Genomic DNA, 27,335 nt, shown 5'->3' on the forward strand with positions numbered 1-27,335 from the left:
ATGTGTGTACTCACGTGTGAGTTTGTGTATGCGTGCGTGCCCTGCCCCTGCGTCTTTGTACTGGCTAATCTAGGCGTCAGCAGCTTTTTGAGGCTTTTGTGCTGACAATAATCACACAGCGCTCGTCTTTTCAATTCATCAGCAACAACAAGGAGGTTTCACATGTCCTGATGGAGAACACAGCGAGCGAGGGCGACGCAGTTAAAGTGGCCATCGTGTTGCCTGGTTACTGCCTGGTTTGATGGTGAATGCCACAAAATAAAACATACTCCATTTTGTTTGTTTATGATTATTATTATTTTTTTTTTGGTCAATAATTTATTGTCATGTTGCAATGTGATGGACGACGAAACGAGAGGTCCAATCTGTAGCAAGCTTTCATAAGAAGAATTAGCCTCAGAATAATATTAACAACTATCATCATAAATAAAACAAGATCAGGATGGTCAGAATGGCTACAGCATCTAAAAAGACAGCAGTGTGTTTATTTTCCTGCTTTTAAAAAGTGCTGCACATGACCCTTTCAGCTATTTTGACCCCCATGAATGCCCAAAGTAGAGACAAATTTGAGAGATGTATTTATTTTTTTGTCCGTAGACACCATTATATAGGAGTTTTAAATTTGTGCAAATTGTTTTCTATCCCCCTAGCCTGTCGCCCCCCACTGGGGAGGAGGAAGTAATTGTGAAAAATCGAATGACCAGCAGAGACAGGAATGATTGTTGTGGAGAATGATCATCTTTGAGTCCAGTAAACACTTCAACACAACAAATCCAACCGTTCACTTCAGGCAACAGATGCCCTCAGGTCTTTTGACTGATGTATCACCGACTATCAAATAGAAAGCCAACTCATATTCCTATGATTCCTAATGTTTGGAATGAACATTTGTCAAATGAAGCTGCTGCAAACACACAAAAAAAGTACAATAGACTTCCTAATGTTAAACTCAGTGGTGCTTGACGACGACACATGTGCCATACTTTCAAAACAAACAGCCATCAAGTCTTGCCACACTGAATGAGACAAACCGAACGTAAACATAGGAAGGAAAGAAACGGCTTTGCGGGAATGCTACCGAGCTTTACTAATCGGAAAGTGTGCGTTGGCGTGCATGTGAGACTGTCAGTTTGCACAAAGGAGGAAAGCAAAAATACAGACACATCACTTTTCCCCCCACCTCCCTCATAAATGTCCATGACACTTAAAAACATCCACAATAAAAAGATCTTCATATGTATATATTATGTTCTTTATTTCTAGTTGGTTCCATTCACCTTCCGCAATAGGATGAAGAACATGCATTGGACGGCCCAGGAAGAAGAACATCTTTAAGTGCATTTGTTTCTTGCGACCGTCGGGAAGAATGTTGTCTTTGCCCACAACAAACGTCTTCGCCTCTCAACATCCGTCACGAGGTTCATCGAACCACACCTTCAAACATCATGTTTAGTTTCACATTTTCACTGGCCGGGCTTGCTGCCCTCCTCCTCCTTGTCAGTCATGCAGCAGTTCCTGCAGGCAGTTTGGGGACTTGAAGGTCTCAGGGACTTCGCTGTCCAGCTTGCAGATCACCTTGTAGATCGCTTTTTTCCATGACGGGTCCGCATCTTTGCCAGCCACAATGGCGTTGAAGAACTCACGAAGGGTCACCTGGGCCACCTCGAGGAATCGATCCGGCACCTGCAAGACCCCAAATATGTTTCCAGATCTATCTCCAAACGCATTTTCACATGTGGTTGTCAAAATGATGAGACACATCTCGTGTATTCAGGTGTTTTTTTTAAAGGACAGTTGCAAAGTTCCCATTGTCCTTTCTCACATTATTCCCGTCTGTATGTGTGTGTGTTCCTAACAAGCAGAACAATACACACACTCACACACGGGCATGTTCTTTTTTTTCCTGCCCCTCTCCCGGGGGCAAGAACATACAAAGACACTAAACAACCTGACAAGCTTGCTCTCCCTTTTCGCTACCTTTTTGTGTCTCATTTTTGAATGCCGATGTATGCGCATACACATATACTTGCTGACTCCTCCAGACAAGGCGCATGATCCTAGACACTTCACCAAAGTGTGTAACCCTGTCACACGTGGCAGGACACGCCAAGGTTAGACGCCACCAGAACGGATGAATTGCCCCCCCCCCCTCCCGCCCCCACACACACACACATACGCACACTAAATGATTCCCCAGACTCTTGTTCACTACATCTGCCCTCTCTCTCTTTTTAGCAGGCCCCTGGAGACCACAGTTGTTTCAACGAGGCCCTCTGTCACTGTCCTGCTAGGGACACGACGCACAGACGAACACAAAATACGTCGTCAGATCAACTCTATGGTTAGACAAGAACGGCATATGAGCTAATAATCGTTGCGCACGACAAGCATGTTGAGTCAGGCCATTCGGGGGGCTAACTAGAAAGATACTTATTGCGTCGAGTGCGTGTGCCAATATGGATAATAAGGGGTACTTCATGCACTGACACTTTTATCCTGCCTTCATCGTCATCAAGTGATGCCAGTGTTGCTTTCATTACCGTCTCTTGCTGAGGGAAAAATATATTAAACTCGTGATGCTTTTTACTGCAAGTACATGCTGAGGTATGTGACTCTCTCCTGACAATGGAGATGCACTTGCTATTGGTCATTATTATTATTCTGTGTGTGTGTGTGTGTGAAAATCCCTGCCAAGTGACAAGCATCTGCTTCCTTTTTCCTCTTGTACACCGTCACTGCTTTCAGGCCTGGCTTTCGTCACATTCTCCTGTTGTAACACTTGGGTCCAAAAATATTGTTCCCCCCCCCCTACCCTTTTCCGACACCAATATTAGGTACTGATGCATAGTTTAAGGCAGGGGTGCCCATTACGTCGATCCTGATCTACCGGTAGATCTAAGACGGGTCCCAAGTAGATCCGAGGAGTGTCGAGGAGAAAAACAAACAAACAACCATTTGTGTGTCTTTGTGTCTTTTTTTTTGTGTTAATATACGCTGCACCCTAATCATCCTATCAGTCTCATTTTCCCCAAAAAATATTTAAAAAATAAAATAAAGCAGGTAAATCTTGAATTTACAGTGGCGCGTGATTACGTCACCGGACGTTGTTTGCGCTCAGCAGTCTGCAATTGCAGCTTGTGATCAGAGCTGTTGCTATTTATCATCATTATTCTCATTCAGAGTTTGCTTTGTGTACAATTCACCGAGGGCAGGGACAAAGAATAGGAATCTAGGAGGGCCCAGGGAAGCACTTTAAAACCGTACGTGTGAACTACGATAGTTAACAGGCTGCAAAAGTGCATCGCATGACTCAGTTTCAGGCTGTTTCTCATCATGGCGTGTGTGTGTGGGCGTGCGTGCGTGCGCGTGCGCGCGCATGCCGGTAAGGGTAGATCCCGGGAGGTTAGTTGATCGAAAAGTAGATCTTCGGTCCAAAAAGTTTAGGCACCCCTGGTTTAAGGAGATCCAAAGATGTTCAAGGATAATAATGCCTAAGTTTGGTTGATTATCAGAGTGGTATAACTCATGTCCCACTTGTTGAAGAATCGTATTATCCTTTTTCATCACAAGAGTGACGCAAATGTCGTTTACCAAAATATGAGAACAGTGTTTTTTGGAGCTATTGATCAGAGTGGCTGTGATCTCATCATGACCATTTTCTTGGGCTATTACACTGAACTCATTTGGCTGTAGTGAATGTTTGTGCAATGGACAAGTGCTTTTTTTTCCACACATAGACAATGCTGTGGTTTTCATGTTGGTGACATCTCTGCATTTGAAACTCGGCCTAAGCATTTCATGTTTGTTTTTTTAATATAATAGGGCAGAAGGGGTATGTATACACCGTTATAGTGCCAATTGTATATTAGTCTCAGCATCACCACAAGGATAGTAGTTAAGTTGCTCTTTGTTCTTAGAGGAAGGGTCTGCATTCTGAGATTGCTTATGTGTGTGTCACCGAAGAGGACAATAGCCTGGGTCATCTGACCAAGAGGCTGCAGACCACTCGTATCACATGACAGCGGCTCAAGGCCACGTCTTTGTTAGCCGGCCCATTGTCAAAGCTGAGGAGACAGCTGCGGAGAGGAATCACTGTGTATCCACACACACACACACACACACACACACACACACACACACACACACACACACACACACACACACACACACACACACACACACACACACACACACACACACACACACGAAGCCTACACAGCAACACATAAACCGTCCCCTCGTGACTCCTCATGGCTCAGTGACAAAGACGATGCCTTCTTCTTCTTCGTCCCAACTGGAAGACACTTGCACATGCGCGTACATGCACACACGCATTCTCTGAGCACATCGCTATATTTATAGAGACAGAAACTGGCAGGTGGCTTTGTCTGCAGCAAGGTTTGCTCTCTGTCCACTAGCGTCACAAACTTGTTTTCAATCTCCATGAAACCTTGATGAGCAGCTCATTTGCATCGATAAGTAAATGAGGATTCTGTATCAATGGTTGCTTTGATTAAGCGACGAAAGAAAATCCAACAAATCAGATGGCCGCCTAACAGTACTTAATTTAGAGCCGTAACTATTCAAAGAAAAAAAAAGAAATCAAGCCGCTACTAGAATGGGCCACTGCCATTGGTGCAGGGCCTCTTGACATGGGAAAGAATAGGAAGCAAGACGAATGAATGGATGAATAAGACGAGAGGAAAGATGAAATAGAAAAGTAACACAGAAAGGCATGAGAAGTTGAACCTTTTATGTGGCACAGTGCTTATGAAATCGGATACTCCTGAAATGTGAACCCCATCCCCTCCCTCCCACGCCACCACTAAGGTGTGCATGTGTTTCATTTGAAGTCAAAGGGCAGAATTTGTGAGTCACCACACCCATCCTTCAAGGGGTCTTGTCCAGATCATCACAAATGAATATCTGTCTGCAAATGTATTCTTGTGTACATGGCTGTGTGTGCGTGTGTGTGTGTGTGTGTGTGTGTGCATCTTTTGCCACAAATAAAAGTACATAAAATTTTAGAAATGTTCTGCTACAAGTATGTAAACTCATGCGTGTGTGTATTTTTAAAGCTTAAAGTTCATCGTATCAGGTTGCTGATCTGTAGTGCAAAGGGCCACCACATGAGTCACGTACATCGGCTCATTGTGCAAATATTTCACAACTTTTTAAACTCACAAAAGCGAGTTAACGATATCATGCCCAGTGCTGCTGGCAGACTTAATGGAGACTCGTCAGTCTGTTTCCAAAAGAAAGTTAAAAAAACGAAACAAAAACAAACAAAACAAAAAGGAAACATTTCTCTTCCTCTTGGCAGTGGCGAGAAGCTGACACCTCCCCCCGAGTGTCCTGGCAAAGAAAATCCCTCTGTCTCTTTTTGTTTTTTGAAGTTGAGACTATTCCCCATTACCTTTCCCTTTCTACCGCCGCCCCCTCCTCACGCCTCCCTCATTAGCTGGCGGTCGAGCCGTAATTAGGACAAAATACTTCCAGAGAACGGGCGGTGTGCAACGGTGGGGGAGGGGATTGGCCGATGGGGGAGGTTGTGTACAGAGGGGATGCTGGAGGAGAGTGAGGTGTAACCGAAAGAAGAATTTGGAAAAAATGTGGCTGGAGAGAAGACAAGGTAATTAATGGAGATGCAATACTTATGCCAACACATGCTCAAACACAGAATGAATGAAATATCATCACCAGGAAATCATTTAAATTAGATGCTGACTGTGCGCAAATTAGCGTGAAAAGTTATTACTTGAACTCTGTGATGCTAAGTAGATGTCTAAGTAGTTGTAACCAGGCAGCGGACAGGTGAGCTGGGAGGAGATGAGGAGAGAACTGCGGAAGATGAGCGAGGTTGATAACTGATGAGGAGGACAGAGTCCGAAGGACAATGGGGGAGGGGGGGAGGGGCATGGAGGGCTGACGAGGGACAAATCAAGGTGGAACCGTGATGCTAAATTTGGCTAAAAGGAGAAGACTCCTGTGCGCGACGGAGACTTGCTGAATCGGCCGCGGTTCCGGTTTCACGCCTCCAAGCTTGACAAAGAGAAAGAGTCCCTGGCCAGTAATGTTCCCTCCGGGCAGACAAAGGAAGGAGGCAGGTGAAGGTGGATGCAGACGGGAAAGGCGTCACACTAAGGCAGGGAATTTTGGAACGCGTCTCCTCATGTCGCATTTGGAGGATGGCAGCTTAATTTCACTGAAAAAGTCTAACAGCTGAACTCACCGGTTTTGAAAGGAGGCTCTTCAAAATAGACCCCTAAGCACCTGAGCCAAGATAATCCATCGACTAAAAATAAGAATCCTAAACAAACTCGGGACCTAAATGCTTGCCATGTGTGACTTAAGTCACCTCACTCCAGTTGTACAAAATACGAACAGCGGAGGGTTATCTCTTCAAGCTTCTTCTCAATCAGTGCAGAAAAAAAATAGAAAGTGTGTTTTCGCTCGTGTGCATAACTCTAATGGACGTCTAAATGCTGCTGATGTTGTGTCAGAGTTTAAAGGCCCTCGGGTCCCCTTAGACTAATATTGGGAGGAGAGACGTGAGGGGGAGAATGTGACTTCTGCAAATCGCTTTGACAAGGACACCCATGCCTTGAGCGCCGTCCTCTTTTGCCTCGTCGAAGACACACAAACACAAACAAACACACACACGCTGCAAGGTCCATACCTCAGCAGAAAATCAGGAGGTGACTGTTGCGCTCCCCACAGCTGACTTGGAGGGCGTTTGCTGAAGCCAATTTGTGTAAAACATTTAACCCCAAGCTACTTTCAGTATTTCCCACTGGATGTCATTCAAAATTATGAGTTTCTTGCTCTTAGTCTTGTGAATAATGCCTCAGCGTTGAGTTGTATTGTGGTCTACTTTGATCGGATGTGTTTTGAAATTCGAGGCTTCCTACTTAATTCCCCACGATGATTTTGTTTTGGGGTGAAATGTTTCATCTTGTTTGAACCTTGACCTGAACTACTTCAGCTGTCTTAGGTTCACTATTATAATATTTTCAATAGGGTTCTTGACGCAGAGAAAAAATGAAAAGTTTCAAGGGGGGCTAAGAATCACTCTTCAGTCAAGGTGGCACTGTCGTGAAAATTTCAAAAAACAATTTCTGGCACTGTTGAAGAAAGACAACATTCCGACAGTTACGTCGGCATGTTTCTTCGCCTACCTCAAAGTCGTTGGCTTTGTTGTAGTGCATGTTGAGCGCCCTGAAGAGTTCGGCGTCGCGGCCCACCGCCAGCTCTTCGACACCAGTCACACCCTCATTGATAGCCTGCCGGGCATACTTCTCCATCTGGATGTAGTAGAACTCTCGGAAATTGCTGAACCACTTGATCAGTTGAGACGTGATGCAGCGGTTGAACTGCAAACATGTAGAGGAGGGGTCAGAAAAGTCCAACGAAAGGGTCCAGGCATTGGTTGGCATAGTGTGTGCAAAATACACAAAACAAAGAAACGCACTTAGCACCCAGTGAAATTGTGTGTGTGTGTGTGTGTGTGTGTGAGTGGGAGTGGGAGGCCGGTGAAGCGGAAAAACAGCTTTGACATGGAGATTAAGCTCTGCATTGTAACAAGACATCTTTGTGTAGGGACCTGGCCTGTACAGGATTGGAGGGGGGGGGGGGATTCTGAAAAGATGGTGGGCATGCAGGGGATTGTTGTGTCGGAGGTGTACCGAGCTTTATACCGAGGTGGTGGTTAAACAGGCTGGGGAAACTGTGTTTGTGTGTCATAAAAGGGTGCAGTATCACACATCATTCATTAAATATTATGATGCAAAAAAAAAACAAAACATGAATGTTTTAATTATGTGCTTTGCTGCAGTGCCATGGTTGGTCATTGGAATAGTGAGATCAGGAGTACAGCAGTGTCTTGACTTATGAGTTTAATTGGTTCTGTGACTCGTAACACAAGTTACATGTACTGTATTTCAAGTCAGTACAGTATTCCCCATTGAAATTAACTGAAATGCCATAAATCTGTTACAGTCCCAAAATTCACTGCAATTTTTTTTGTTGTTGTTTTCATTCAATAAAAATAGCACTTTATTGTTCAGAAAAAAAGATGACTTGATCAAATAGAATGGATGAAGTAATCTGATTTTATAATGTGTGATGTGCAGTGGACCCCCATACTTTCGGGGGGGGGGGGGGGTTCCTTGCCATTTGCCGGTTGTGACGTGCCCTATCCACTTTACCTTGTGTTAAAAGGGAAGTCACCACTGTGTGCCTTAGCTGTGTGACTTAAAAGAGCAAAGCAAACTGACCAATTGAAGGCTTGTAACTGGGGAAAAAAAAACCTCATAAATTGGGGCACTCATGAATCAATGCACAACCATCATCAAAAATTCTAGCCACATCCTTTGCTAAACACCAATCCGCGCACTTCCCCCACCCCAGTTCAGATCATCCAAATGGCAGAGCGTGTGGCACGCCAGTTTGTATTCACAACCAAAAGAGGGAAAAGGAGCAGCATCAGAAATAAGTGTCAACTGATGCTTGCACCGCAACCCCCATCAGCCACTTCATTCGCCCTTCCCGCAACCATGCCAGAGAAGCAAACGTTAAGAACTGCATGCGCTGCAGCTTGGCACATTTTGGGGGCAAGACAATTTTGAATGTGCACAATCAACATAAATTGTCTCCATAGGTTGTTTAGATTCTCAATGAGATTGATTTAAAAAAAACATTTTGTCTGGAATGTTGAAATAACTGGTAATCGAGCTGCTACTAGTCCATATTCTGATCTTGTCAAGTTGGCTGTGGAACTCCAATTATCAGGGAGGAAAATAGGCAGGCAGGATGCTAATTGATACCCGATGAAATGATGTCAGCCAACCTCTCAAGGAAAACAGTCCGGAGTAACGGGGTGGTCTGTATGCATTTGCTCATCAGCCTCTCTTACAGGAAACTTATGTGAGATAAGGAGTGAGTGTCAAATTAATCCGCATCCCCTTTAGCCTTAACAAGGCATTAATTGCTCTCACTTACTCTCTCAAGACAGGATGGCGACAACCTTGAAATCTTCACGCTCACATCTGAGTATCTCCTCAGAAGGAGAGGGCTATTAGCATCGTGTGTGTGTGTGCGCGCGCGCGTGTGTGTGTGTGTGTGTGTGTGTGTGTGTGTGTGTGCGCGCGCGTGCGTGTGTGTGCGCGCGTGCGTACGTGCACCTGTGTGTCTGCAGTGTATGACACGAAGACAGTCGCGCACTCCCACCCACTTCACACAGCATGCTGGGCCGTCATTCTACACAAGAGACTCATCTTTAAGAACTGCTTTCCCAGAGACAAGTCCATTCAAGTCCAATTAGTGTGAGCCATTCAGGGTCCTAATTCCCGCACAGTGAATCTGCCTGATCCTTCGCAAACATGCTACTTATTGTTCCCTCGAAGGGAGGGGTGGGACGGCAACGAAAGTGTGAGTGAGACACTGACCCGGATTTTGAAAATATGATAATAATGAGGGCGATGAAAGCAACGGGACAATGAAACAACACATAATAAAGTAAAAGAACAGCCTCGCGCATCACAAATAGGATTAGTTGAGCTTCTTTTTATATTAAGCGAAATAATATCCTCCCATAGATACATATGACAGATTAATGTGGATTATCTGTCAATTAAAACCAAATTTAACAACAAATCATCATTTGCATAAAACGCTCATATAAAAGCGGGCACTTTTCTTGAAAGATGAGGCCAAAGATTTTTATGAAGCTTTTGCTCACTAAACCTTCCAATAATGAAAGTGGATAACTTTGCTGCTGTGAATTGGGAATTTCTCCATTGCGAGACTAATAAAGGTTTTTCTTATCTTATATGTGTGTGTGTGTGTGTGTGTATATATATATATATATACCTGTATATATATACATATACACCCATCTCCAGTACGCCAAACCAGTGCCTTACCAACAACTAAGTTCGAATCCCGCTTGGGGCAATATGAGCACACAACACCATCCAGTGTGGGTCCTTGGGCAAGATCCTTCACGCTAATGCCTACCTCATACAATGATGAGAGACAATAAAACGAATGACATGCTGGCTCAGACGTCGCCCGGCCAAGCAACCCTAGTCAGAGGGGTTACATGCAGAGAATGTGAGCTGAATGGTTACTTCGAAGCCCACAGTCACGGTTGACCACGAAACAACGAGTAGCTCAGTGTTCCAACATCCACAAATGGCAATTGCTATCACATCTTGAGATTGATGAGGTACAACGCAGATTCCATGGTGAAGGGCCCCAGGCTGCCAGATCAGAGGAGGAGGTTTTACTAGGGATTGGGAGGCAAGCCCCAATGAATGCAAATGATGAGATTGGGAGACCAGGCCCAATGAATGAAATGCTGAGCAAGGCAGCAACTGACCTGAAAAATAAGATCATGGCGAGAATGAAGGCTGTGCAACCTAGAAATCGATTACAACGGCTATGTGAAGTACCACCTGAAAGTCTCATGGAAACTGTGACTGCAGCACTGAGGGCGACCGTAACGATCACGGAAACCAGTGAGCTGATATACGCTTCAGCATCAGTAATCCTAGAGATGCTTGGCTATAAGAGCAACCATGGGAGCTATGAGATGCATTTCCCACCATGGAAAAGACGGTTGAAGGCTGAGATCAACGCGGCTCGGAAAGATGTGAGTCAATTGACGGAGGCCCAGAGAGGTGTGATGAACAGGCCGACCACAAAATGGAAGCTCATGTCAGGCATCATTGCGGCTAAGATAAGTGGACACATGGATCAATACATGAGCAAAGCAAAGAAGGGCATTGGTAGAGATACCAGAGGAACCTGGTTGACAGAACAGTCGCACAAGACTGCAGGTCCCTACATACCAACCTGTGCACAGCCTGGATTGATTACAAGAAAGCCTATGACTCGATGCCACATACATGGATCACTGAATGCTTGGAGTTGCATAAGCTGAACAGGACCCAAAGAGCCTTTGTTGCAAACTCGATGAAGATGTGGAAAACCACACTTGAAGCCAATGGCAAGCCACTTACCCAAGTGTCCATCAAATGTGGCATATACCAAGGTGATGCACTCTCCCCACTGGTGTTCTGCATAGGACTGAACCCCCTAAGCCAAGTAATCACCAAGACAGGCTATGGATACCGCCTCAGAAATGGAGCTACAATCAGTCACCTCCTATACATGGATGACATAAAGCTGTATGCTAAGAGCGAAAGGGACATAGACTCCCTGATCCACACAACCAGGATCTACAGCAGCGACATCGGGATGTCATTCGGGCTTGAGAAATGTAGTCGGATGGTGACTAAGAGAGGAAAGGTAGTCCACACCGAAGGGGTCTCACTCCCTGAATGAACAATAGCAGACATTGAGGACAGCTACAAGTACCTCTGTATACCACAAGCCAATGGCAACCTCGAACTGGCAACAAGGAAAGCGGCTACGGCCAAATACCTCCAGCGAGTGAGGCAAGTCCTAAGAAGCCAGCTCAATGGCAAGAATAAGACCCGGGCAATAAACAGCTATGCCCTGCCAGTGAGCAGATACCCTGCAGGAATAATAAGGTGGCCAAAGGAAGAGATTCAGACCACGGACGTTAAGATCCGAAAGCTCCTAACCATGCATGGAGGGTTCCATCCCAAATCCAGCACCCTGAGACTGTACGCAAGCCGAAAGAAAGGAGGCCGGGGACTAGTGAGTGTGAGAGCCACTGTCCAGGATGAAACATCCAAGCTCAAGGAGAAGGCTCCAACGGATGACACACTCAGAGAATGTCTCAGACAATGGGGAACAGAGAATGAGGCGCTGCAAGAGGGACCATCATGGGAGGACAAGCCCCTACACGGGATGTACCACCGGACCATAACTGAAGTGGCCGATCTCAAGAAGTCCTATCAGTGGCTAGAGAGGGCTGGCCTGAAGGACAGCACAGAGGCACTCATCCTGGCTGCTCAGGAGCAGGCCCTGAGCACCAGAGCCATTGAGGCCCAGATATACCACACCAGACAAGACCCAAGGTGTAGGTTGTGCAAAGAGGCACCTGAGACGATCCAACACATAACTGCAGGGTGTAAGATGCTGGCAGGGAAAGCCTACATGGAACGCCATAACCAGGTGGCTGGCATAGTCTACCGAAACATCTGTGCGGAGTATGGACTGGAAACCCCAATGTCAAAATGGGAAACACCTCCGAAGGTGGTGGAGAATGACAGAGCGAAGATCCTGTGGGACTTCCAGATCCAGACTGACAAGATGGTAATGGCGAACCAACCTGATATCGTGATCATAGATAAAGGGCAGAGGAAAGCCGTTGTATTGGATTCTGGTTTGTATTTGGATTGTATTGGATTGTATCCTGAGGAGCCGGGAACTGATCTTGTCTGGACCTGCTCTGACCAGCTGTGTGACATTGTCCAGCACATGTTCAACCTGAGCCTGAAGCTGGGCAGAGCTCCACAGCTGTGGAAAACTTTGTGCCTAGTCCCAGTGCCCAAGACCCCCCACCCTAAGGAGCTGAACAGCTACAGATCGGTGGCGCTGACGTCTCACCTGATGAAGATGCTGGAGAGACTCGTCCTCGCCCACCTTCGACCGCTGGTGAGCCCGGCACTGGACCCGCTGCAGTTTGCCTATCAGCCTGGCATCGGCGTGGAAGACGCCATTATCTACCTCCTCCACTCAGTGCTGTCACACTTGGAGAAGGCTGGGAGCACTGTGAGAATCATGTTCTTTGATTTCTCCAGTGCCTTCAACACCATCCAGCCCAACTTACTGGGAGGCAAACTGCAGAACGCCGGAATGGACCACCATCTCACAGCATGGATCATAGACTACCTCACAAATCGGCCGCAGTACGTGAGGTTGCAGAGCTGTGAGTCGGACAGGCTTCTCTGCAGCACTGGAGCGCCGCAGGGGACTGTTCTGGCTCCATTCCTGTTCATCCTCTACACCTCGGACTTCAGACACGCCACTCCAAACTGCCACCTTCAGAAGTTCTCCGATGACTCTGCGATTGTTGGCCTCATTACAGAGGGGGACGATCGGGAGTACAAGGGACTGACGAAGGACTTTGTGGACTGGTGCCAGCAGAATCTCCTCCAGATCAACCCTAGGAAAACTAAGGAGTTGGTTGTGGATTTCTGCAGGAAACAGTCCTCACCAGCACCGATGAACATCCAGGGTATGGACATAGAGAGGGTGACCTCCTACAAGTACCTGGGTGTTCTTCTGAACAACAAACTGGACTGGTCTACAAACACGGACACCCTGATTAGGAAAGGACAGAGCCGACTCTTCCTACTCAGGAAACTGAGGTCTTTTGGGGTTCAGGGGTCGCTCCTTAAGACTTTCTATAACTCGGTGGTGGCCTTGGCCATCCATTATGGCATTGTCTGCTGGTCAGGCAGCATCTCAGCCCGGGACAGAAAGAGACTGGAGCGACTGGTCAGGAAGGCCAATTCTGTCCTGGGCTGCTCCCTTGACACTCTGGAGGAGGTGGGCAACAGAAGGATGCTAACTAAGCTAAAAGCTATGATGGACAGTCCCTCCCACCCCCTCCAGCCCGCCTTGACAGCACTAGGTAGCTCCTTCAGCCAGAGACTGTTACACCCGCGCTGCAAGAAGGAGAGATACCGATGCTCGTTCCTACCGACTGCTGTCAGGCTGCTGAATAAAAATAATAACAATAATAATAATAATAATAATTAAATGATGTGAAAAACAATTGTAAATAGCACTGCGATTTATCCATTTTGTATTTATATTGCACTTAATTGAACGGTGTTTGTTTGTTTTTTCTTCTTTCTTCTTTCTACCCACATTCTTGCTGCTGTAGGCTGTAAATTTCCCCAGTGTGGGACAAATAAAGGATATCTTGTAGTGGATGTAGCGGTCCCAAGTGATAGAAACATCAGAAAGAAGGAACACGAGAAACTCGAGAAATACCAAGGGCTCAGAGAGGAGCTGGAGAGAGCCTGGAAGGTAAAGGTGACAGTCGTGCCTGTGGTGGTCGGAGCACTCGGGGCAGTGACCCCCAAACTAGATGAGTGGTTGCAACAGATCCCAGGAACAACATCGGACATCTCAGTCCAGAAATGTGCAGTGCTGGGAACAGCAAGGATACTGCGCAGAACCCTCAAGCTTCCTGGCCTCTGGTAGAGGACCCGAGCTGAATGGGGGACGGACACCACCAGATATATATATATATATATATATATATATATATATATATATATATATATCCATCCATCCATTTTCCGAACCGCTTGATCCTCACTAGGGTCGCGGGGGGTGCTGGAGCCTATCCCAGCCATCTCCGGGCAGTAGGCGGGGGACACCCTGAATCAGTTGCCAGCCAATCGCAGGGCACACAGAGACGAACAACCATCCACGCCCACACTCACACCTAGGGACAATTTAGAGCGTCCAATCAGCCTGCCATGCATGTTTTTGGAATGTGGGAGGAAACCGGAGCACCCGGAGAAAACCCACGCAGGCCCGGGGAGAACATGCAAACTCCACACAGGGAGGCCGGAGCTGGAATCGAACCCGGTACCTCTGCACTGTGAAGCCGACGTGCTAACCACTGGACTACCGGGCCGCCTATATATATATATATTTTATATATACATATAAAAATCCATCCGATTTATCCTCACAAGTGGTGCTTACTACTGTCTTCGGGCACTAGGCAGGGGACACCCTGAACTGGTTGCCAGCCTATTGTAGGGCACACATAGAGAAGCAACCATTCACGCCCACAGTCACACACAATTTGGAGTGCCCAATCAACCTGCTATACATGTTTTTGGAACGTTGGAGGAAACCCACGCAGGCCCGGGGAGAACATGCAAACTCCGCACAGCCGAATCGAACTCTGTACTGTGGAGCCCACATGCGTACCATTTCACCACCGTGCTACCCTATGTTGTGTGTGTGTGTGTGTGTGTATATATATATATATATATATATATATATATATATATATACAGTATATACATACAGTATACACATACAGTACATATATATACACATCAGTGGCGGGCCGTGCATTTCAACCTTAGGCCTTCAGTGACGTCACATACATTAACACAATATAGGCTCGTCAAGCAGCACTTAATTTCAGGAGCATTTAAAACCATCAAGTATGCATTCGAATTAAGAGCAGGAAACTAAATTTATAGATATTGTCAAAAATAAAAAGATGATTTTAAAATTCTCAATCAAATGCCACCCAAATTACGCTGTGTGATCTTAAACTTAAACTTAAATTGTGCAATGTCGCAGTTTTATATAAGACACCAACCAAACAATAACAAAACAAACTATTCTTTGAAAATAAAGCAAACAGATCATTTGCATTTTGAAAATCGGCGATACAACAGCAAATAACTGAAAATGTTGAGCAGCTGAGATTGAACGAACTTTCATGCACGAGGTGACTACAATGCGCCATTATAAATTGCAGGTGAGCAGATTTATTTGATACATTTTTGTATCTTTGTCATTTTATTTCGTTCCCATTAATTTAATACTAATGAAATAAAATGACAAGAAGAAATGTAAAATAAAATTCATTTACTCACCAATGTAGTGCCTGTTCACTTAGCTGCACATCTACGCGAGTGTCCCCAAACGTTTTTAAACGCACCGTAGTTTGTAAGTGCCCAGCCGTGCTCTGATGTTTCCTTGCTGCCTTGGTAAAAACAACTTAAATGGGTAAATCCAGTGTGGCTCCAAACACAAAATCGGTCAGTTGCAAGCAATAGGCATTCCCAGCAGTACAATTTACAGCGTTTCTCAGAGGCTGTGAGCCACGGGTACCGTTCATAATTGCTCGTCTGAAAATGACGGGCAAACCCCTTTCCATGCTGGGACAGGCTAGCTAGCGCAGGAGTTGGGTGACCTCTTCGCACAATATCCAGCTTTTCGTGGAAGGTCCGTCTTGAAAATTGTGTGGAAAGTAGTTCTGCACCAAGATCAACGTCTTCTTCTTCGGCCATTTTGGGTTAAAATGCAGTGATAGTTCCCTCTAGCAGGCGCTAATCCAATCACCCAACGCGCACGTCCAGTGTCGACATAAGGCATTCTAGTTGGCCCCGGTGACTCGTGATCTGATTGGCTATTGCAAGCTGACTGTGCCCGTTCATTTACAGCGCACAGGGGCCTGGTCTGTTTAATCTGAAGGCCCCGAGCAAGTTTAATTTACCTGGCAACACAAGCTAGCTGAAATATGATTGGTTAAAAACTCTACCATAATAAATAAGTTATTTATCGAGTGGCTTTCAATGTTATTTAAAACAACATTGAAAGCCACTCGACTAAGTGGAAATAATATGACGTAAAGAAGAGAATAATTTTGTTTACATATTTATGAAAATAAAATAACATGACTAAAATTTATGTTATTGTATGAATGTTTAGGCCAGCAGAGAAGGCCTTGCTGGCCCTGAGGGTCCGCCACTGATATACATACAGTATATATACTGTATACAGTATATACCCATGTGTGTGTGTGTGTTTAATATTAATATCTGAGAGTATCAAAACTGAGTAGTATTGTCTTTGTGAGTGAATTATTTTGGATGCATTTTTTGCATGAGATCCCATTACATGTGCGCAAGTTTTGTTCTTATCTTGTGATGTATCAGCTCTCAATGATTTTGTCGTGCGTTCGTGCAAGAGCATATGTGTGTGGATCGTTAATGGGCCATCAGTCTCAATCGTGCACACACACGAGCAGCAGGTGAAATTAGCAACCCTGTGTTTGCCTAGCAACCCCATGTCCCAGCGAACCTTGTTACCATAGCAGCCAACGAGCTGTGGCACTACCTGAAGGAAGTGGTCACGGCAGATATGAGCCACAGGGCAGCTGGTGTGTGCGTGTGTGTGTGCGTGTGTGTGTGTGCGTGTGTGTGTGTGTGTGTGTGTGCGTGTGTGTGTGCGTGCGTGCGTGTGCGTGTGTGTGTGTGTGTGTGTGCGTGTGTGTGCGCACATGCATTTGCATGCATGCATGCGCACACACTCATTTGAATGCGATGTCCCGGATCCACGAAAGAGCCGTATGCTCTTTTGCAACAAAACACATCACGGCCTGTAAACACAAAACAATCAACGGCTTTGTTTTAAAGCTGCCGTTGTTGTAATTCTTTTATGCCACCCCCCCCCCTGCACTCCTGCTGTCATATTCTCAGAATCACCCACCCCCACTACACATACACGTCTTCCATCTGTGTTTCTGTCACAGTTGATTTCAACTTAAGTTAACAGACACCATCTTCTTATTAATTTTGTGTGATTTGATGTTTCAAAAAACATTACTACTCTGAATTTCACGTGAAAGTGAAAGCCTTGTGTCTGGTTTGAGTGGCGAGACAGGATAGAGGTTGAGGTCAGGATGGAGGAGGGCGAAACAGTTTGCCTGAGACAGAGATAAAATAAATAAACCAAATACACACGTCCACAGACACACGCGCACACACGCACACACACACAGAGGCTACAAAATGCTATTTGCTCGATGGATAATTTAGCATCATGTACCTGCACACCTGACCTCCTCTGCAGCTAAGCCTGAAGCATTTTTAGCTCCAATAGTTTTTGTTGTGGATAGATGCTCCCACAAGTTCCAGAGAGGCACGCTCGCGTGAACAAAATGCGTGTGATTTAAACACGGAATTAGGCGTCAGAGAAAAGAGGAAGGCACGAGTGCTCACCTTGACGTCAGAGAAGAAGATTTTTAGCATGTTGGAGGACGGATAGCGAGTGTAGAAGAACATGAGCTTGGCCTTCTTCAGGTGATTGGGAGACAAACCCTCTTGGATCTGGAGAAAAGTGTTAAGGTGCAACGAGCAGTGGTTCACAAAGCCCAGGAAATGGCATTAATCAGCTTGAAAATTTGTTGACATGGACTGATTATTTTATAAGTGCTCTTGTTTTTTTCCAGAGTTTTGTATATATATTAGATAATTCGTACTGATTATTTGTGACCAAATAATAATTTTTTAAAAACTGCTGAATTGAATTACTTCACGGAGATCTAGCAGTAAAAAGTGTTCTATCACAATATCATGCAATAATTTGCAAATAAAATAACATTCATTTAAATAAAAATTGTTTTATGATCATAATAATGATTCAAATAAAAAAATATTTTTTCTCGGGGGCAAAACATCAAATGATTGTATTGTATAGTGCCCTTAAAGGCATGATGGGGGAATAAAAAAGTAAGAGTTGTTCCAAGCAACCTTCATTTTACAATCCCACAGTTGCTCCTATACTCTATACAATTTCCTCTGCCGTCACTCTTTCGAAACCATGAAGAGAAAAATTGTCGAGACCTTGGTTACACGGCGATGGTCTGTGTGTGTGCTTGTGTTATGTGCAATACATGCATGTGTGCAACGACAGCTGTCCCCACCACTCTGCCATTTTGCCACTACATTAACAGCCCTATAATCTATCAGTGAAGATGAGGCAATCAATGTAACCCCCCCACAAGGTCAATTTGCGCGCATGCACACACACACACAAACCCCAAAGGGCCCGATACGGCAGCAAAAAAGAAAGGTAATGAAAGAAGTGTAAGCAGACATTGGTCATTTTAGTCCTGCATTTCACTTGACTTCTACAGGTTCAGTTTGGTCACCTTTTTGCACTAATCACAAAAAAGCTTGAACACTTTGTGAAACTGGAGGTGAGTCCTGCTCAGTCAATCTTTAGTTGAGCCCAGCATACGCCAGTTAACATCAAGCGACACCATTAGCTGTTAAACATTCATACCAACCTGTCACTGTGGGCTGCGGAGGATAGTGGATAATACATCTGTGCCTGTTTTAATGTCACAGCTCACAAACTTGACTAACAATGTGATGAAGTGTTGTGTTGAAACCGGCTTGTGTGCGTGCGTGTGTGTGTGTGCGCGCACACGTGTGCGTGTGTATTAAGGTAACTGAGAGCCAGTGAATAAACAAAGCAACTGGTGATGCTCCTTCCTGCTCCTCATTTTCTCTTTATCACGTGTGATGATCCTGATGTATGTGTTTTGTGAAGGTCTCACTACATCAGCTGTAACCTGACCTTGCAGCCGTGTGTGTGTGTGCGTGTGTGTGTGTGTGTGTGTGTGTGTGTGTGTGTGTGTGTGTGTGTGTGTGTGTGTGTGTGTGTGTGTGTGTTCGGGGGTGCAAGTTTACAAGGAAAGAGGTGGGGGGGACCAAATTCATAAATGAATGGAGTACATCTGCTCAGCTCTGCACAAAGGATTATCGATACACAGACCCAAGTGTTTGAAATGATCACAAATTATCCCTTGGCCTTGGTCAAGGTTTATTCTTTGGCAGAAGGATGCATTTCATAATCAACCAAAATTGACCATGGTTTTTCTAAAGTCTAAAAATAAATTATTTGCTGTCGATCTTTTATCATTTAAAAAAAGGACAATGCTTGCCATCTTCGAGTCAGTGACATTTTCTGAAAAGCGTCAGAGCTTATTTTATTTGAAGTGTTTGTTTTTGCTTTAGAAAGCTGAGTTCATGGCCAACCACAATCTATTATGTGGCTAATTTCAGTGGTTGTTATTCCTTGACTAATATTCATTTTTTTAAACGTCTACATTAGCTTTAAAGCAACCCTGAGATCAAATCATTGTGATTGCAAGGAAATCCTGTTTGTAAGGTTCAAAGTCTTGTTTTGCGCCTCACTTTGTTCTTCAAACCGTGCGTGCTTGCTGCCCCTGTTTGCGTGTGTGCGAATGTGGCTATGAGGAGACCTCTCCATATGAAAGGTTAGGAATGAAAAGATAAACAGCTACCTGCAAACACCTGTCCACAACCACGCTCTCGGAAAGGGCGAACATGCATGTGTATGTGTAGGCAAGAGAAAGGAGCGAATGCAAGCACAGCTGCTGAGCAACCGAGTGCAAAGGCCAACGAATCAAAGCGCCGGTGGGAGGGACTTAAGGAGGAAGACGGCGTTCTAAATGCGGACACCTTTTGAAAACTGGCATCAATGAGGCAGAGCATCTTTTCCGCTCTTTGAAACGTGATTAGCTTTGAGCTGTTGTGTGTGTGTTGACACAAAGTTGCCCCCCACCCACTTGCTTTGAGCGTTCATGTACAAAGTCTGCGTGATGAAAGTGAGCAAACGGGCATGAGCTTCACGGACTTAAAAGAAGTTGAGACAGCAGCGTGCGACCTGTTTAATCTTCCCCGCTCTTGCAAGACCTGGTGCACCTCGTCTCATCTTCCCTTCTCGGCACGGAAACAAAAGGGAACCAATTAGCCAGTACTAATTGATATTAAAGACTTTGCGCCAGTGGTGTCGGCAGCTGCTATCCCAAGACACCACGCACAAACACACACGTTCACACTCTCTGTCAAACACACACACACACACATACGCACTGGCTCGCAGTGAGAAGGATACAGTGCTGCTTGAGTATGGTGAGATGTCGGCCATATCTGCCAGGTCGCCGCATTCTGACTTGATGAGAGACAGAGACAAACCTTCGGGCCCGTGTTGACCTGGGGGGCTCTGCCTGTTGGGGTGGTGACCAAGGTGCCCTCCTCCGAGCGTGGCCATTTTGGTTCTCAGGCTTACAGTTTCACGGGTCATGTCCATGCAATCTGGGGAGGAGTGGATGTGGTTGTGGTCCTTTGGCCCCGGGGTATAGCCTGTGCCTCCGCCGTGCGATCCCAGAGGGCTGTGAAAGGGGTAGCCCATGAGTGGGAGAGGGAATGGGTGGCGGAAAGATGGAGGGCTGAACCCAAGAGTGGCTGTGAGAGGCGAGGGGTGGAGGGAAGGGTGGTGAGGAGGCTGTGGTGGAGGAGGAGGTAGAGATGGGGGACCGTTCTCTTCACCGCTGACACTGCTCCCACCGCTCTTGCGCACCACCAGCGGCAGCGCCTCCGTTTGATCGTTGGGCGTCGGCACCCCGCTGAGCCTGCCGTTCAGACCGTTGAACGAGTCCAGTGGGCTCGGCACTATTATGTCGCCGAAGCAGTGGAGTCTTTGATTGGAGGAGTGGTAGTTGGAGGTGGGGCTGCCTTCACCGTGAAGACTGAGGGCAAAGGCACCACCGCCGAAACGAGGGTCCGGGGTGAGAGAAGGGAGCGGACCAAAGGGCAGGGGACCCGAAGAGGATGAGTTGGAAGATGAGGAAGGGGCAGCGGGCGTGCTGTGGCAGCCGTGATGGTGGCTGACGGCCTGCTTGGGTGATGAGAAGCCTTTGACAACCGTGTCGACAACCTGCGAGACGGCAGAGTTGAGCTCCTGCTTCAGTGTTTCCGCTAACTGCCTCCCCCCTTGCCGCTTCATCATCCTCTCCCCGTTCCTCTCGTCATCCTCCGCCACAGCCCTCCCCACCACATCGTCCTCCATCTCTCGATCCATCAAGGCCTGTTGTCGCAGTAGGGCTCGGGCCCGGTCCAGGAACAGGCCCGGGTCCAGCTCTGACAGGTCGTCATGACGCCGCCGCCCACTGCCCCTGTGCCTCTCCTCTAGGCCATCGGAGCGGATACTGTCCTCAGACAGGTTACCATCCTCCTCCCTCTCCCCGCCTCGTTCCACCTCGGCACCCTCGCGGTTTTCCTCCTCCTCCTCCTCTGTCTCGGAGTCATATATCTGGTAGAATTTCTCCTGAAGTTGGCGCAGTTGCTTCTGAACAAGAGAGCGAAGAGAGTGTTGAGATTCGTGTCTTGTTCGCCTATGGGGAGAGTGTGGCTCTTGACCTGCTCATTCATGCTTTCAAAATAATGTTTTGCTTTGAATTTAGGCTGTATTAATAACATTGTCTGGGCTTGCTTTTTGGTCAAAGGTGGTGGTGTGAAGTAAGTATGTAAAAAATAGTTGGGTGTTTTTTTTTTTTAAAGTAGAGTTTATGGAAAAGAAAATATAGGGACAGCAGTGACGTGATTGGGAGAAGATATTTCTCGTCTATGATATCTCCTTATTTAAAAATATATCAAAATAGGTTCTGTATATACTTGACAAACATTAATTGTCACTTTTGTGCTTGCATACTCCAGATTCGCACGGAGTCTATTACTTTGCGCAGAAGCTGAATCGGAACTTCTACTTTCACTAGAGTCTTTTCACACAAATATCTGTTCTAAATAAAGAGCGTCAGTACTTCTGCCACCGGTGTTGGTGACCCACCTGCATGTCTTCCAGCTGCAGTTTGAGCTGTCGCCTCTCCTCCTGCCGCTGCTCCTGCCTGGAACACACTAGCTGTGTAAAGCTATGTTGCTGTTGAGGCAGGCGCTGTTTCCTCTTGTTTTCCCGGTACGCCTCGCCGGCGTTGACCCCTGCTGCCCTCGAAGCGGGAGAGCTGAGGAGGGAAGAGGCGCAGTCGCTTCGTCTGCGGCCGTGACTACTGCTGTCCTCTCTGCGTTCGTTAGCGTTGTCGCGGTTGCTTTCCTGGCTGTGGTCGCCGGTGCTGGGTCGGACCAGCGGTGAGTGACTCATGCCGCGAATGATGTTTTCCACCCGAGCCCGCTTGGCCCGAAGGTGCTCGTCCGACAGCCTGTCTAAGTCAAACGTGGACAGGGACAGTGGCTGAGCGTGGGAGCTGAGGTTGGAAGGAGGTAGCGGTCGTCCGAATGACGGCGGGGCCGAAGGGAGAGGTCCCGGTGAAAGGCAGTTGGACGGGCTGTCCCGGTCCTGAGAAGAGGAATTGCTGCAGGCATCCTCAGCCTGGATCTCGGAGCCGCCACTGGATAGAGCTCCACTGCCCTGAAAAAGACAACAATCATATACAGTAAAATTAGCGATTGACTGATATTTTCATGGGACATGAAAGAAGAAATTATGCTTTGCTCCTACAGATGATATAACACTGCAATACATATTGCTCCCTCCAAATACCTCAACATGCAGCCAAAATGTCTAAACCATTGGCAACAAAAGTGAGTGCACCCCCAAGGGAAAATTTACCAATTGTACCCACGTAGCCATTTTCACTCCCTGGTGTCATGTGACTCATTAGTGTTAGATCTTATTATCAATTTGGATACTCTTAAAAAAAAAGTAGAGGTGGGTCAAAAAGGGACAGACCCAACTTTCTGGGGTTATTTATTTACACCCAAAAGTTGGCTCACATGAACAATCTGCAAAATCGCCCAATTTTTTTGTGGGTTATTCATTTGACCCAACTTTTTGGGTGATTTTATTTTTTAATCCCTAAAAGTTGGATCGGCCTTTTTTTTTACCCAGTTTGGGCTCTTTTTTTAACTGTTTTTAGAGGACCCAAACCGATCAATATACAGAAAAATGTAATACTATTGAGTCACATGACACAGGGTTGCCCACCTTTTTGGGTTATTTATATAATCCAAAATGTTGGGTCAAATGTATAACTTGTAGAAGTGGTTTGTTGTTTATTCATTTGACCCAACTTTTGGGGTTATTTACCCCCCCCCCCCCCCCCCAATTTGGGTATTTGTAACCCAACTGTTTTTACAGTCATTTCACTTGAAAATGAACAAGTACCTGAAAGCCGGAGTCACTCCCTCCATTCTTCCCCATGTTGTTCTTCAGAAGCTGTGAGATGATGGTTGCCCCGGTGAAAGGCATCATGGCATCCTCGTACGAGTTGGCCCTCTTCAATAACTTCCTCAGAACATTGGATTTCTCCCCGTCGCCGTGGCTACCACCGTGGCCTCGACCAATGAGCGAACAATCCCCATCCTGATCAGGGCTATGGGATTGGTTCATGTTGTCGAGGAGGATCGCTGTGACACTACCCACGGTCCGTTTCACACCGATGTCCACTCGTCGGCGCTTGGTCTGTCTGGTTAGGAGCGCGGCGCTGTCATGATCAGGCATCACGCAGAGCAGCTACACTGAGCATTACCAGGGTTCCTCGCAAAGGCACTGAAACTGTGTGGATGCACACAAACACAGATTACAACTATCCTTTCATTTTCTACACTACGTTAGCCGATTTGGGCTGAAATGTAGGGGGATACACTCTGGACTGGTTATCTACCATTGCATGAAAAAAAAAAATAAAACAACCATTGACACTCACACTTACACTTTTACACAATTTAGAATCGTAAATGATCAAAGAATGCATGTTATTTGAAAGTGAGAGGAAGCCACGATCATAACTTAAGAATTCTGAGGCAGACGTGGTGCCTCAGTCGACATCTATTGATTATAGTTTGACTTTTTTAGAATTCATGAAATGTTCAACAAAGAAAAAAAAACTATAGCTATTTTTAAATTAAATGTCTTTCATCTTGTGACATCGCGGAATACTCAACACTTGCACAATTTAAAAGCAGTCTTTCGTTCTGAACATGCATGCTTCACATCATAAAATCACACACACACACACACACATAGAATTTGGGTGTTAATTCGAGATGAATGAGGTAACATTTTAAAAGAGCCACGGAGATCTTAAATTGAGATCTCATTACTCTCATTACTACATACTTCTTTAATTTCCAACGCTCTTTTCCAGAAGTGGTCAACTTTCAAATAACTTTTTCGATTAACTGAGTGCACGTTATTGTTAGGCGTGCGTGTGTGTGTGCGCGCGCGCCTCTCGCAAACATGCAAACCCACTCTCGGTGTTAAATCACTGGCTCACTCAACCCACACTCAACACTTTCTTTCGTTCACACACAGGATACATAGATAGATGTCTTTGTATGGGTGAGGTCCCGTAGTTGCTCTCTTCGTGTAGACAGCACACACATAAAAAATGTGCAGCCCGTCCACCTACTGCTTCTTTGCATGGCTTTGAAAGCATGCTGTATATCTGACACTGCAAAGTGTCGGCGTGTGTGAGCTCGCAGACTCACCAGGAGTAATTTACAAGTGCGTGGTAGGACACGTTTCAGAAATTGACACAAAAAAAATCAAAAAGGGGAACGTGACTTAGAGATAAGTTTGAGTAAAATTGACTCATCGTTCTTGTTAATTTAGGCCGTGCGGGAACTTTTCCCCTAACTGCACAAACCCCCTTTTATGGCGCAAAATTATATTTTAAATAATTTTCAAAAAGGAATACAACCCAAAAGAGATATCGGCGGTAATATCATTTCAAGTTTCTTCAACAAACTTAAGTGTTTGATTCCATGCATGGGAGTTCCACCTCGCCTGAGTAGGACCCGCGCACGCGTGACTTGCCACCATAAATAGTTTGGAAGTATATTTCAAATGTAAACGTAACCCGGTGAAGTTGGCCACATAAACGTAAACCCCTAAAGTTCGAAACACACAAACTGACACGGTACAAATACAAACACATTGACGAGCGGAGCTGGGTCGGAACCTTCCAGAGTCAGAAATTCAGGTTGATTGCAGCGCAAGTTGCTACTCACTTGGTTGTTCTCGAAGTGGGCTCGGGCCCGAAAACACGCCGTGGACGAGTAAGTTGGAGCCGGAGATTGACTGCGCCGACGATGTGACAATGTGACAAGAGTTGGCGAGCTCTTCGGGACGCGGGAGGTGTGTGAGGCATGTGCGCCCACGGTGGATCACGGAAGGCGCTCGTGAGAGGGACAGCTTGAGAGAGAGAGACAGAGAGAGAGAGAGAGCTTGCCTCCTCCGTAGGATGACCGGTGTCGGGGGGCACCGTGCGCGCACCGGCCCGTCCGCCACTTTCCACACTCAAGTCGTCTTACTGACAGACTGCGAGACTCCCAAGCAAGAGACGAGCGAGGACGGGATGCCAAGACCCCGCGTCACGCGAGGTAACGCCCCCACCTGACCAATAAGGAAGAAGAACCCGGACCACCGGCTTTTATTTAAGAGGAGCCCGCCATCGCACAGGCGGAGTGGACGACGATCACGAGGGTAACACGGAAAGACTGCCTGCTACACTCGCGGAGACCCTACTCTTGTGAAAACTTAGTTGATGTTTTAAGTGATAGATATTCTTGCAATAAGTATAATTTTTTGGACAAAAAACATCCTATCTGTATGTATGCTCTGTTATGATCATGCGCTGCGGCTCACTTAGTTCTAATAAACGCAAAAATTACCTTAAATTGGGTCACCTTCCTCTCTGATGTTGCAGTGATGGTGAAGCGTCTGTTATGAGACGCACGTAACACCCGTGCATAAAAAGTCACGTGGTATGTGGCTGACACGAGTACGAAAAAAAAAGCTGCAACAATACATTGCCAATGGAATGTATTGTACCCGTAATACATTTACAAATGTTGAGAGCGTCTTATTTGTCTCGTGGCTCTGCTGAGTTGTGAAAGAAGCTTCGCTCGCAAAAAAAAAAAAAAGAAGCCAACGGACGCAATTCACATGATACAAAATTAGATATAATGAGGGTCACCTTTGCTGGAAAGCATAGAAGGGGAAACAAATGTTTTTTTGGGCGGGGATGGGGTAGCGCCGAAAGTGAAACGACATTTAACTCTTGAAAATGTGCGTTTAAAAACTAGGCCCCTGGTCCGTATTTTGTTGTTGTTGTTGTTTTTTATGTATCAAAACAAAATCTGGCCATGTGTTCACTTTCCAGTGTTCGCAAAGGAATGCCCACGTTACACCCCCCCCCCCCCTCCCCACTCAAATGACTGTCCTGGGACCCGTATCTGAGCGTATTCGGCGCATATTTAAAATCAATATCATCAGCAGCTTGTCTCATTCAAACACATTTCAAATTTTCTTGAGTAAGTTGTTTTAGTATTACAACGCAAATAAAGTGCTTTTCACCCGCGATCACTTCCGTGCCACGTAAGTTCTCTTTGCATGCAGCGCCAAGCGGGCCCCGTCCTACTAATGATCTCTCCACAATTATTTGCACCGACTTGGCGTGTTGCGCGCGGGCACACACGCGCGATGCTCGCTTATCCACCCCACGATTGTGCTGCAAACGACGTGAAACATTTACACGCATTAAGACAAGACCAGTGCGATTTGGGTCTTTCGGTAACTTCGACGTGTCATTTTTTTATTTAAGCAGCATGCCGGTTTATGCGTGCTTCTGATATAATGGTAATTACAGGGAGGCCAACATAAAAATGTGTGCGTGTGTGTATGTGTGTGTGTGTGTGTGTGTGTGTGTGTGTGTTTGCGTGCAGCGCGGTCTGTTTTGCAAGCCCTCTTATCTGCACAAAAGGAGAGACACTATTGAGTTTGCAGGTGGTCCAATGGTTCGCTCGTCGACCTCACAGTGCAGAGGTACCGGGTTCAATTCCAGCTCTGGCCTCCCTCTGTGGAGTTTGCATATTCTCCCCACGCCTGCGTGGGTTTTCTCCGGGTACTCCGGTTTCATTCCACATTCCAAAAACATGCATGGCAGGCTGATTGAACACTCCAAATTGTCCATAGGTGTGAGTGTGAGCGCGGATGGTTGTTCGTCTCTGTCACAGTTC

General features: G+C 46.1%; 1 protein-coding gene across 2 annotated transcripts; it reads right to left on the reverse strand.

Moving 5' to 3' along the window:
- Nucleotides 1–1,236: 1,236 nt before the first annotated feature.
- On the reverse strand, nt 1,237–25,673 carry prox1a (prospero homeobox 1a). 2 transcript variants are annotated; one of them, XM_086119800.1, is made up of 7 exons: nt 25,326–25,673; nt 23,479–23,868; nt 22,147–22,722; nt 20,416–21,648; nt 17,709–17,816; nt 7,179–7,373; nt 1,237–1,683 (listed from the first exon to the last, which is right to left on the reverse strand). In XM_086119800.1, exons 2-7 carry the CDS (start codon nt 23,812–23,814, stop codon nt 1,498–1,500), a joined length of 2,634 nt encoding a protein of 877 aa, XP_085975926.1. In that variant the 5' UTR covers nt 23,815–23,868; nt 25,326–25,673; the 3' UTR covers nt 1,237–1,497. The 2 variants fall into 2 exon arrangements, with proteins under 2 accessions (XP_085975926.1, XP_085975936.1); XM_086119810.1 differs by lacking the exon at nt 25,326–25,673 and having other exon boundaries at nt 23,479–23,870.
- Nucleotides 25,674–27,335: the final 1,662 nt, after the last annotated feature.

Source organism: Hippocampus guttulatus, chromosome 1 (genome assembly GCF_054856545.1).
Source record: "Hippocampus guttulatus isolate MCC_2025c chromosome 1, RoL_Hgut_1.0, whole genome shotgun sequence".
NCBI classification, from domain to species: Eukaryota; Metazoa; Chordata; class Actinopteri; order Syngnathiformes; family Syngnathidae; genus Hippocampus; species Hippocampus guttulatus.

Bases quoted from the DNA above. Each gene is read 5' to 3' on its own strand.
- prox1a (XM_086119800.1), bottom strand. From the start codon at position 23,814: ATGCCTGATCATGACAGCGCCGCGCTCCTAACCAGACAGACCAAGCGC. The intron at 21,649-22,146 runs GTGGGTCACCAA...TCTCTTGTTCAG, and splicing joins TGCAGCTGGAAGACATGCAG to AAGCAACTGCGCCAACTTCA. The intron at 17,817-20,415 runs GTATCCTTCTCA...ACTTTTCTCCAG, and splicing joins CACCATACTCAAGCAGCACT to ATCCAAGAGGGTTTGTCTCC.